This window comes from Phoca vitulina, unplaced genomic scaffold (genome assembly GCF_004348235.1).
Source record: "Phoca vitulina isolate PV1807 unplaced genomic scaffold, GSC_HSeal_1.0 scaffold1, whole genome shotgun sequence".
NCBI lineage: Eukaryota > Metazoa > Chordata > Mammalia > Carnivora > Phocidae > Phoca > Phoca vitulina.
Genome location: NW_022589704.1, coordinates 20,953,923 through 20,967,214, shown reverse-complemented (window position 1 = coordinate 20,967,214; position 13,292 = coordinate 20,953,923). Strand labels below are relative to the sequence as shown.

Genomic DNA, 13,292 nt, shown 5'->3' with positions numbered 1-13,292 from the left:
CAGGACATGTAGCTTCCCCTGCCCTAAGTTCCTTCCACCAGAGTGTCTCACAGGGAGACAAACCACCCAAATTTCACCTCAATTTCTACTTTTTTAAAGATTTTATTTATTTATTTATTTATTTATTTATTTATTTATTTATTTGAGAGCGAGAGAGAGCACAGAGGGAGAGGGAGAAACAGACTCCCCGCTGAGCAGGGAGCACAATGCGGGGCTCAATCCCAGGATCCTGGGATCATGACCTGAGCCAAAGGCAGACACTTGACCAACTGAGCCACCCAGGTGCCCCTTACCTCAATTTCTTAAGCCTCCCTCTCAGTTGGTGTCAGAATAGCACTGATCAAAAGGGAGGTGCAACAATGGCTAAACTCCAAGACCCTGAATAAAGGACAGGAGCAGCCAGGACTCACTAAATTTCTTATTGCTCAGCCATTACCTTATGGGTCAAGGTATTACTGGACCAATTTCCCTTCAACCTGCCTCCCCATCCAAGCTCTGCATTTGCAATTTCACAGAGCAATCAGAGATAAAAGAGGCAGTGGAAAGCACCCTGGAATTGGAGTCCAAGGTTTTTGGTCTAATTCTCAGCTCTGCCATTTTTTTAGCTATGTGACCTGGAGCACTATTACTTTAAGCTTTTCCTCATCTGTTAAATATGGATCATAATACTTACCCTGCTCATCTTTTAGGGTTATTGTGCCCTTTCTCAGTTCTTCTGTGCCCTTGCAGGAGTGTTTGGTGGTTTGTTCTGTCCACAGCAACTTAGTTTTGGTTTTCACAGTGGCATGGATTGGTCTAGGAAGTTAGGACTCTATGCAAGAGACGTTTAATCTGTAAGGGCAGCTTGTCTCCCAGAATGTACAACCTTCTGATATAACCAAGTCTAGAGCCCTTGTCCACAACCCTGGACCCATGCTGCATCCAACAGAGAACCCAGACCTTCCTGGCACCCATTTCAGGCAAAATTCTTTGGTGAGAACCAAAGGCCCTTCCCTGGAGGTCAGCCAGGTGGACATAGCTGTGGATGGAGCAGATGTGGCTTCGTGGGCAGCAAGGTGACCATGTCCCATACACTGCATCCTCTTGGCTTCATGGCAGAGAATATCTGCTCAGCTGGTGCTGGCACCCAATGGAGTGTCTCTTTGTGTCCTGCCCACTCTCATGAGTTTTCCCTTAGAGCACTGCTCTGATAAAAGGTAAGTCTATTTTTAAGGATTACTTAAAGCTATATATTTCATGTTTACTCAGATTCTTTACTGTCTGAGGCCATTTAACAGTCTTAGGGAATAGACAAATTGTTTTCGGTGTCTGAAAAATAGAGAAAGTCCAAAGACTCATTTTAACAGATGGTCTTATTCCTTTCTTACTCAGCCTTTTGAGCTAACACAAGGCTAGACTCATTTTCCTTCTTCTAGTGATAAATTTCCATCCAGGTACTGAATTTCTCCATCCATCCAAGGAGCTCAAGTCTATGGATATGGATTTTTTCATTTAACATTTTTTTTCAACCAACATTTCTTGAGAATAGTCACCTCTCCCATTATCACTTCTACCTACTTTCTGATAAGGAATCATCTCTTCCTCTGTCCACTCTGTCACATCATTTTCTTCCACTTTCTTAGGACTTCTGGAAGGGAAACTTCCCTTTTCCCATAGGAATCAACTAATTGACTGAGTTTTAAAACTGATGACCACCTCTATAGTAATATAGGTGCCATCCTGTGACTCTCATCCATGTTGTTCATTTTCATGCAGTAAGAAGACAACATTATGCTTCCTTCTGGCTCACCTAGCCAGGTCTCTTTCTATGTTCTAGCTCCTCTGTCTTGCATTGGTTCAGTGAAACAGGTTTGTGTGGCCAGAGTCAAGATTCATGGATAGAGGCAGGAGGTGGTAGGATAGGTGAGCAAGCATACTTGCTCCTTCTCTCAAAACAAACTAGACCCTGGGTTGCCATTCTGGCTTGTTTCCCTGGAATTCTGATGAAGGTGGAGTGTCAGCCGTGTTACAACATTCCCTAGGGTGGAGGTAACCCCTGACTGGTGGCTGCTTTACTATCAATGCCTGGTGGGAGGCTGTAGTTTGGGCGTCCCTGAGTACAGGGACACTTGTAACTACATATGACTTTTGTGGGGAAGCTATGTCAAGGTGGATCCTGTATGCACTATTGTGGGTCTCATCTCTTTCTTCATGAGCTATCAGCTGGGGGCTGAGAGACTAGCCCTGGACTAGGTTATGGAGTACAGCAAGGACTCACCTGCAGAAGTAATCTGGACTTGCCTTATGGAGGTTGTGGTTCCTGTCCTAAATTCCTCTAAGTGAATCTAGTGCTAAGTGTACTCTCTGGTAGTTCTGTGAGTCTAAGTGTCTAATTGAGCCTAAAAATAAATACACTGCTGGTACATTCCAGGCTCCACCTGACTGTCCTACCAGGGAGTCCCTAAGAGGCTGATACTTTATAACCACTTATACAGTACTGAGTGTTTTTCCTCAACTGACCAGAACACTGCAGAAGAGAAGTAAATGACTGATACCTGAACTTCACCATTGAAACCACCATCATCACTACTGATTATCATCACCAATATCAAAATCATCAATGCAACCATCACAAGAATCTGTTTGTGCATTTCAACTACTGTCCATCATCTTCCACTCTCTTTAGATCACATATTACTCTCTTTTTGATTCTGTCTCCTAGAATATTCTCTTATGGACAACCTCTCCTAGAAAAACAATGAATTGAGAGTCCTGCTCTGCTGCCTGAGTCAGCCTAGGACAAATCCTTCAGTATCAGTTTCCCCATCTGAAAAATGGGAAGAAAATTATTGCCCCCGGGGAAATGGTCTGACAACTGAATTAGCTCCAGTTATAATCAACAAAATGATAGAGCAGTCTAAACTCTTTAAAGGTGAACTAGTCTAAATATAAATATATCTGACTACTTTGGGATGGCACTAAAAGCACTTGGTCCCTAGGCAGCCCCCTCCTGTCCAATGGCTATCTCCAGGCAGTCACTGACTTGTCAGAGCAGAATGGACAGATCATGGTGTGGCTTTGCATCCTGGGAAATTATGTTTTCTTAAAAGCTTGGAAGGAAGGAGCAATATGAAAACTCTCAATATCTAGCTCACTGTGTTTCTTCCAGAAATTGGGTGACTGAGTGCCATATATATATGAAGAGAAAGATGAGAAAGAATTTGAGAGATAGAAGTGGGTTGGAGGGAGGCAGATGGAGAGGAGCCAAGAAAGAGACAGAGGATGAGATGGTTCTGTGGATTCCTGCTCAGAGGGAGACACTATGAGCAGGAGGGACCAGGGTGCCAGGAGGCACAAGCAGAGGTGCTGGGTGGCTCAGAGCCACAGGGAGCAGGTCTGTTTGTGAGGGCTCTTCCTATAAATGGGCCCAGGTGCACTCAAAGTTGCAGATGGCATCTACAGATGTTCCATAAGGGACACAGAAGACTCCTGCTTTCTGACGCAAGAAGAGAATGGAAAGAGCACTGGACTGCCAATCAGGAGATCTTGCTTCTAATCCCAGCTGAGCAATACTGAGCAGATCACTTCCCTTCTCTGAGCCTTAGTTCTCTCAACTTCAAAACAAGAATCATACAGGTTGATCCCATGATCTCTTCTATGTTTCCTTCTCTCAGTCTTCAAATCTATGAAGCCCTGAATGGCAGGTGGTATTTATGCTCCTCTTTCCCTCCCATGCTCCCTCCAGGGGAGGAGGAGTATGCTTCCCTTGCCCACCCCCACACTGATGTTGGTCTCGTTGATGACTTGCATTGGCCCATGGGCTGTGGACAGAGGGGACAGTATGCCAGTATTGAGAAGAAGCTTTGAGAGGCCTTGCAAATTTCCACCAGTCCTCTTGTGCTCTTGTACCTGCCTAGAAAGGTACACCCCAGAAGTCCCTGCCCCTTTACCTGGGCCCCAGCATGAGAAGCCACTCAGAGCGGGCTGGAACCCAATGCACAGTCAGAAGCCAAACCGAGCCAAGCCCAGCTGAGCCACAGCCGTCATGCAGACCTAGCCACAGGAAATAAATGCCTGTCATTGTGAGGCACTGCAATTCTGAAGTTGCCTGTTACTGCAGCCAAAGCTGACTAATACACCACGTGACAGGAAAGCAAGTCTCGTAGAAGGGACCAGTCAAAAGCCTTCCTGAAGGAGAATGAAGGACAGCTGGAGAGGCTCCACCAGGCGCTCTGCTGCTGCCCCCCTTCATGCCAGAGCTGTACACCTCCATATGGAGACACACCTGGTTTTTGGCAGCCACCACCCGTGCCTCAGCAGGGTAGGAAAGGATTTTGGTAGAGGGAGAACGAAATTAGAATGCTCCAAGTCAAATTCCTCCCCATTCACAGTCCTCTCTTCCACAGTCCTCCAAACCTGGGCAATCTGTCTAGGTGCCATAAAAGGCTGCCTTTAAAAAGGCTCTTGAACTCAGGGCTGAGGCATTGGTTTAGCTATCAGGGAGAGGCAGCAAGATGCTTAGACAAGTATCAAGTGCCAGCATCACTGGTCTCTGGCTGCCATAATCAGATGCAAGTCTCCAGGCCTCTCTGACTCCTAATATTAAAGAGCCCCAAAGAAATTCACATAGCATCTTCCAGCCAAATTCTAGCTAATAGATGTTTTCCTGCCAAACGGAGCAGTGTAGCCTATTTGATATAATATACAAACTAAAGCCCAGAGAACACAACTGTGGAACTTTAGTGCCATCAGCATCATGGCCTAGGGGGTAACATGAGACTTCCAGGTTAGGATGTATGACCAGTGCTTAACCATGCTTCATGTCACTGAAAGAAAACCGGGATCTTGGTCACTTGAATGACAACTCCAGAGTTGAAAACCATAAGCATTTGTTGGGAAGAACAAAAAGACCCGGCCCTCCACCAATTGACCTAACATAATAGAAAAGGAAGGAACACAGATTTGGGAATGGTGTAAGGGAACAGACAGGAATTAAAGTGGAGCGTTTCCAACTTTTTTTCTAAAACACCAAAGATTTATTTAGAACAGAAATATATGTAAATGGCTAAAAGTACCAAAACTCAAGGTGAAGCAAGGGTGAAGATTCAGAGGCTGTCTTCCTTGCGTTCCATTGCCCACTCCCAAAATTGGTTCCTGAAGCTATGTGTGGAACATTGGGACTCCATACAATTTGAAAACCACTAGACTAGAGAAATCTGGGGCACTATAATAGGCTTATAGAAAGCTGAAGAAAAGGGGGGAAGGGCAGGTATCATGATGCTGTTTCTGGGCATTTTGCTGGGAAGGGAATGGAATTAAATGTATAGTCATCCCTTGTCATGGCTTGGCGACCATGGAGTACACAACAGAGAAGAGGGCCTCCACATCCCGTTTGAGGCGGACAGACTGACAAACTGACCTTTCTCAAGTCTTCTTAGAGGCAAGCCTCCTTATCCTTATCTTCAACTGGGCAAGAATAGATTTGTTTGGGAAAGATTTAGATCTTCTTCCTTTGGCCTGCCTCCTCCCCCACCCCATTGACCCCTCAAATCTAAGGTGCTGGCTCCTCCTGAGTTTACAGGTCTCAAGCTTGGTGCTTCGACCTTTCAGAGGGAGGGATCCTGAGAGATCTGTCTAACTCACCAGCACATGGCTCCTCACTTCCCATAGAGACAGGCCCCCAGACCCACCTATGCACACCACATCCATGAATCCGTACATCCCATAGCAGATCTGGAAGAGGAGATCTTGGCGCTGCCATTTTGCTGAGGGACTGAAGGTTGACCAGATAAGCCAAGAGATACTGGCGATGAGGAAGAGGGAACCCAAGATGGCGGCTGCAATCTGAACCTTCTCAATGACTGTCAGAGAGATGGCTTGCCACTGCAAAGAAGACAAGGATAGGTTAGCTGTTGCTTGGATGCCCTTACCCCATTTCCACCCCATTCCCATCCCTCCTCCTTCTGCTGCCCCAACCTCTTACCTGGGGTTTAGGATTTAATGCAAAATTCTTAACTTGGAATACAATGGCTATCGTTACAAGTTTCTGAGTTTTTTTTAAATTTTATTTATTTATTTATTTGACAGAGAGAGACAGCGAGAGCAGAAACACAAGCAGGGGGAGTGGGAGAGGGAGAAGCAGGCTTCCTGCCGAGCAGGGAGCCCGATGAGGGGCTCGATCCCAGGACCCTGGGATCATGACCTGAGCTGAAGGCAGATGCTTAACGACTGAGCCACCTAGGCACCCCAAGTTTCTGAGTTTCTTGTTGCACTTTTAATATGGAGGAAACTGATACCACACCAAATGGTCAGAAGTTATTGTAGGGAGGGAGTTCTGGGCAGCCATGGCTGGGAAGGAAGGCCTTTATAATTGATTATGATACAGACAGAGAAAGTGAAAGTGCAGAGCCGGTGTAGGTGGTATTCTAAGGCCCAGAATATTCTTTTCAGAGCAATGTTGTTTATTTTCACACTAATAGGGCACAGACCTTTCTTTTACTTATTTTCTACAACACCTGACATGTCATTTAATATAAATGCCAGATATTACCAATTCAACAGACAAGGAGAGGACACAGGATGTGGGGGAGAGATAAGAAAAACAGTATAATTTACTGACTATATATGAGCACTGAGATCTCATTTTTTAACAGAAAAAGCACTACGCTAATAGCAGTATTGAAGGATGGATTGAAGGCTGAGGTGTGGGTGGTTTTCAACTCTGAAATTCTATGATTCTATGACTGGCCTCAGTAGCACAGGCCTAAAGGAGCCTGGAGTTGGATTTTAGTTTGGGATTTATTCATGCTCTCACTCAACAAATATGTACTCTGCTAGGTGCTGGAGATAAAGCAGTAAGCAAAAACATATAAGATTTCTGTCCTCATGGAATTTATAGTCTAAGAAACACAGATGATCAAATAATTTATTTACAACTATAGGTCACCAGGCATAAGCGAAGGTGGTACATAGAACTATGAGAGCCTTCGATAGGTGGATTCGACTTGTCAGAAGAAGCAATGCTTGAGTTGAGTAGGAGTTTAGGCAAAGAAAGGGGGGAAGAGTGCTCTAGGCACAGGAGAAAGCGTGTGCAAAGGTCCTGTGGCAGAAAAAAAAAGTATAGTGAATATGAAAACCTGGAAGACCAGAAAGGGTGGAGCAGAGAGAGCAAAAGGGAGTGTGGGGTGAGACAGCTGGGAAAATAAGAAGAGAAGACCATGTGGAATCTTGAAGAATATGCACAGAATTTTGGCTGTGTCCTAAGAGTAAACATGACGCTATGGAACAGTTTTAAGCAGGGAAGTGACAGGATCCCATTTGGGAAGGCAGAGGGCAGGACAATCTTCTGATTGTCGGGATTTGTGTAAAGCCCTATGGAGAACACCCCCAGCAGGATCTCAGCCTGAACTCCCCAGAAAAATCAGACAACTTTCCATCTGCCAATAGTGCGTCCTTCCTCTGCACTAAATTGTCGTGGATGCAAGCACTGAGTCCGGCTCCAGAGGGACTGACCAGCGGCCCCTAAGGAATTGTAACCATTGGAATACGTTTCACTTGCTGTTCTAGATGTAGGACATCAGCCTTTACATTTAATTGTACAGATAGCATCCCATTACAGGTAATTGGGCCTTTAAATTTTCCACTGCTTCCCCCAGCCTGGGGTTACACAAAACAAGGGGATTTTCCAGAAGATGGCCCGATCCTACAGACTCCTCTCAAATATTGCACCACAAATGCTTTCTCCAGAGCCTGCCTCTCCGTCCATGAAGAGGGTTCCTGACTGAGCTTTTTGTTTTGACCACTGAGTGATCAATAACCTTCACTTTCTCCTGCTCCAGACTTCAAAACACCCAAATATAGAGGCACAGAAAGGTCCCCTTAATCCCTAAAGCCACCCTAATCCCTAGTCCCCCAAGTGAGCTGTCGAACCTCAGCAGGGCCCCTGACTACAGTCTGAAGCATGATGGGAAGGAAACAGGGTGGGGTGCTGTAGCCAGACTCTCCTCCTGTCTGTCCCATGTGAGCCTCTACGAAAGGGGCGGGGAACAGAGCTGCAAAGAGCAACAGAGAATAAGACAGCTCTGAAATCTCAAAGGGAGGCTGGGAAGGGGCGAAGGCTCCAGAGACTCTGCTACTCCCAACATTGGGGCTTCATTCCAAACAAGGTTCCAATCGCAGTATCGTGAGACCCCCTTCCCCCCCCACCCCCGCACCGCAGCACCAAGACTGGGTATTTCCTTCAACCCCGGAAGGGGCACTGAGCAAGGAAGGGGTCAGGACCCCGTTCTGGCCGAGCTCTGCTCCAGCTTGCACGGTGTCAGCTAGTAGAAGTCAGTAAGTCATAAGGACCGTCAGTTTTCCCTTTCATAACAATGGAAATCATTGGCCCTTCCCACTCCCTAGAGTGCCATGAGGGTGGAATGAAAGAACTCTTTGAAGGGGACAGGCAGCATCATTTCCACTTTCCAGTATGTTTGAGTAAAAATACAGTGACGCACGTCCCGGTGGGATATTCCTTTTTCTCCCCCCAGGTGGGACCTTCCCAAACACACTCAGCAAAGCCGTGGCTGCACACCGCAGGTCGGAAGAGTCAGCCCCCTGTGTGCAAGCCGCCCCGCCAGGGTAACTGTGAGCGAACTGTGCCTCCACTGCTTCATCTGTAGATTGGGAAGAAGAACAGTGCCCACTGCATTGGGTTGTTTTCAGTATTAAATGAGATAATACACGTGAAGACTTAGAGTGGCCCCCAGGAAGCACTAACTAAACGTCATTAATATAACTACAGTTCAGCTGTAGCAGAGAGAGGGTGAGGAGCAGCCAGGGAGCCCCGAGGCCACCCCGAGATTCCTTTCTTGATGGCTCTTCTGCTAGAAACAGAACCTTGCGCGTGTCACTGAGATACCATGCCGGGGCGAGCACTGTTTCTCACAGCTTTGTATGGGGCTGGACCGCGAGGTGAGGGACCTGAGACATGGGAGAGGCCCCCCGCCCCGCTCTGACAGCAGAGGCTTGTCACCCTGCCACCCCACCCGCAGCTCCACTTGCTTGCAGGAGGGCCCGCCTGCTCCGTCCCCGACTGCAGGTGCTTCCGCTGGGCTGTGGGAGCACGAGCTGCTCCCTGGTGGCTGCCTCCCCCTTGGCTGGGCCTGAGAAGCCCAGGACACACAGCTGGGACAATCTGGGCCACAACCACACAATACTGCCACTAGGCCAAACTACTTCCTCCTTCTGGTGCTATCCAGAAAAGTGCAATGCCATTTACTGAGCACACATCATGCGTTTCCAAGAGCAACAGAATCAGAGGGAGTCCCCGGTGCCTAGAAACTCACAGTTAGAGACATGTTAGTCACTTAAATTCATGAATCAGTATTGTCAATACTGCCATTTGCTCACCATACTTAAGAGAGCAGAATAACCTTTTCTTTCTTTCTTTCTTTTTTTTTTTTTTAACTCCCAGAGAAAAAATTATCCCTAAATGGTTTTTCATTTTATGAGTCAAAGTCTGGTGCCTGTTTATGAACCAAGGGGGGATTTGGGGGTGGGCTTGTGGATCTGGACTCTGACCCTTTCCCAAGGCTTGAATGAGAGAAGAAGAGAGTGAATGCACCCCAGAGGGTATGGACTCTGCGGTCTCACGACACCACTATTTTAAGACACTTGAAGATTTGAAATGAATGACTGAAGACGGGACCAGCACAGGGAGAGGCTCCTCTCATTCCGACCCCTTCATAGACATCAGGATGGCTGAGGTGCCTGGGAGTTTTAATGCCTCCTTCCAGAAATGATGCCCCCTGCTGGCCCACAGGCATGTGCTAGCACTCTCACACACACACACACACGCACGCACACACTCACATGCGCGTGCACACACACTCTCCTTCCTGGCAGCGCCTCATGTAAAACTCCACAGTGTTTAAACTAAAATGCCTGGACACCACAGCTCCAGGCTTCTGGCTGCCCCTCCACACGAAGCCCCCAGCCCCACAGTCGCACCACACCACCGCCCTTCTGGAACGGCAGAGTCCACTCTTCCCCGCGCCACCGCCCCCTCCCCCCCCCGCCCGGAGAAAGGAGGAGTGAAGCGAGTGTGCCAGGCCACTGGTGTGCTGGCTCATTATTCTGTGGCAGCTTCACTGGCTGACCGTGCGTATGTGCAGGTATTTTCAGAAGCAAAGTGCTCTCTATATGTGAGTGCGCCTTGCAGGGAGAGCCATTGGGTTTGAAGGATTTACGAGGTGGAGCAGGGCCTGCCAGCAGCGCTGGGGATGAGGGATGTGTCAGGGCAGGGCGGGAGGGTGGGGGAGGACGGGGGTGCAGCCCTGTCCCAATCTGTGGAATCCATGTGGCAGGCCCCACCCCAGCCCGGCCGCTCTGCCCTTGCCCCTGATGGTAGCCCCTTCTCAGTCCCTCCTTTTCCTTTTTCCTTCCCTTCTGTTTCTCACTGCCTCCCTCTCCTGTCTCTTCTCCATTTTTCTGCGGTTCCTAGTCACGAGGAGCGTGGTCCATGGACCAGCAGCAACAGCATCACCCAGAGGTTGTTAGAAATGCAGACTCTCAGGCCCTGCCCCAGACTCCTGAGTCACAGTCTGCATGTTAACAAGATTCCAGGTGAACTGAATGCACCTTAATGTCTGGGATAGGCCGCTGAGTCTCCTCCTCCTTATTTCTTCTTTTCCCACCCTTAGCTTTCCCTCAGTCTTCCTCCCACACCTCCCACCCTCTTTTTTCCATCCTGCTCTCATCTGCCCTCTAGTCTGTCCCTCTTTCTTTTCTTTTCCTCCCTGCCTCCCTCCCTCCTTTCTTTCTTTCCTTTCTGCTTCCATCCACCCACCTACCCTTACATACATCCATCCACCCACCCATCCTTATATCCATCCATCCATCCAACCATCCATCCATCCATCCATCTGCCCACCCACCCTTACATCCATCCATCCACCCATCCATCCTTACATCTATCCATCCATCCACCCATCCATCCATCCACCCACCCTTACATCTATCCATCCACTCACCCATTCATCTGTCCATCCATCCATCCATCCACCCATCCATCCCTTAGCTCACTGATTCTGTCTACCATTTAATTCTCGACACATCTTTCCTTCTAAATCTTTCCTCTGTCTTTACCCATCCCTTTCTCTTCTTGCTAAGGCTGAGGAGAAAACACAAGAGCTCTCATCCTGTCTGCCTGCATGTCACTGTTATCGTGCCCACCTAGCTCATCTTGTTACTTTTCTCCAGACTGCCCTGGACTCTAAGGGGAAAGCATTCTCCCACCCCGGTCGTACCTGCAGAGGATTTTTTGTGCTTATGGCGATGACGTGGTACTTGTAGTAGCACAGCTCGCAGCTCCAGCAGCCCCGCTCGCTGATCCACTTGATGAGGCAGGGCTGGTGCGTGCACTTGACAGAGCCATCACAGCGGCACGGGCTCAGCAGCTCCCCCTGCAGGGAGAGAGGCAGAGGGTGGTGAGTTCTGGGTCTGGAGCTGGAGTGATGGTTTGGGCCACCCGGATAAGACAGACCACACCACTTAAACCAGTCCCTGGCTTTGTTGGGAAGTACCAGAATCCACGGGGGACAGGGGAGCCAGGCAACTTCAGAGAACTCAACTAACATTTCGGAGCTCGGCTCCCATTGGGTGCTGCCCAAGTCCTGAGGTGCCTACGAAATGAGTGGGTTGATTTTTATGGAAGCCCTCTACCTGCACTGTCCTGAGGAACAGGGATGAGATGCCTGCTCCATGAGAATGGGAATCATATCCATTCGTGGACGTCCAGACCCCAGCACCTTGCTCAGTGCCCAGCACTCAATGTATATACGTGCCATGAATGAACTTGGTAGCAGAAACGCTCAGAGCGCCTCATCCCCATATAACCCTTCCCAGTTCCCCGCTCTGCTCCTCCAGTATTGACAGGCCCCCTTCACTGTAGCTCCTGCCCTTCCTATACCCACTGTTGCAGCACTTCCCCCATTTGTCTCTGGGTTACTGCACCGTGACCCCTTACAGGGACAATAGCTTATCCATCTTTGCATCCTTAGCACCTAGTGCCGTGCTTGAAACAGATCCTCCTTGCAATGTTGGTGGCAAAATGCATTCCTATCTGTTTGATGAACAAGAAGTTCTGCTCCCCTAGGACATGGCCAGCTCTGGCACCAGGTGGCCAACTGTGGCACCTGGGAGAGAAGAAGAGGCAGGAGATGCCCACGTCGCTGGGCACCCGCCACAGCCTTCCAGGTCTAAAGGGCCCTCGGTAGTGAGTAGTTGCTGTGTAGCTTGGAGAAAGAAATAGGAGGGGGTGAGCGGGCAGAGGTGCTGGGGGAGGGGCAAAGCCCTCATTATTCATGGCAGCATTTCCTAGGCTCATTAATTCTAACAGGCTGAGCTGGGTTTGATTAATCGGGTTGTTAAGCAGCCATGTCAAATTGCCAATGAAGTAAGAGACATTACTTCCGGTCCCTGGCAACGCTGCCAAGTGACCGAGAAGGGCTGCACTCCTTGCTTCCAAGGAGCTGTTCCAGCAGCTAGGGGACAGGGCAGCGAGGGCTGTTGGCTGGGCACAACTGATAACAAGACCTGAGCTCTCCAGCGTGACTCTGGATGTGCGAACACACCACCAGTGCTCACAGGGGGCCCCGGACTGCCACACACTGTCGTGGGGAAGGGCAGAGCATGACCCAGCCTGGTCCCAATGCCTGGCTATGGGGCCCAGAGGCCAAACGAGCACTGTGTCCCCGGCGGCTCCTCGTCCCCCACGCTCTCCCCCCAGAACCGGACAACTCAAAAGGCAGAATAGGAACTCACTTCGGGTGCTACAAAGATTAGAAAGCAAGGACACCAAAACTGTTGGAAAAGTTTAACTCTGATGAAGGAAGCAATCCAGGATTTTTGCAAAAAAACAGTAAATCTGGAAAGATGTTATTTTAACCTTGGCATTTACATAAGTTTTGTATTTTATGATCTGGTATATTTTTATGTACATTTGGGAGAAGGGCCATCATCTTCTTTATGTTTAAGGCTTCTAGGAGGCCTTAACGTGGACGCTTTCCCGTCTTTGGCTGGTCAGGTCTATGCATCTTCAGGAGCAAGAGAAGTGGAAATGAGCCAGTGGCCCGACGGATCAGGTTAGACTTCACGAAGATGAGCTTTGAAGTCAACTCCGTGAAAAGCTGAAGTGTCGGGGCAGGGAAGGGGAAGTGGTAAACATCTCTGAGTGTAGGAAGAGGGAGGTTCAGTGACCAGTTCCAAGTCACTCAGCCGGCCGGTGGCGTGGCCAGAACGGGAAGCCTGGTCTTTCTGACACCAGACGC

At 48.7% G+C, this 13,292-nt stretch overlaps 1 protein-coding gene across 1 annotated transcript in view; it reads right to left on the bottom strand.

Moving 5' to 3' along the window:
- Window positions 1–13,292, bottom strand: part of MARCHF4 (membrane associated ring-CH-type finger 4) — a 110,269-nt gene that overhangs the window by 15,768 nt on the left and 81,209 nt on the right. Inside the window, exons 2-3 of the mRNA XM_032402536.1 lie at window positions 11,271–11,426; window positions 5,670–5,862 (exon numbers count right to left, since the gene is read on the bottom strand). Of these exons, the coding sequence (XP_032258427.1) occupies window positions 5,670–5,862; window positions 11,271–11,426 (349 nt within the window). The remainder of the gene's footprint in view (window positions 1–5,669; window positions 5,863–11,270; window positions 11,427–13,292) is intronic.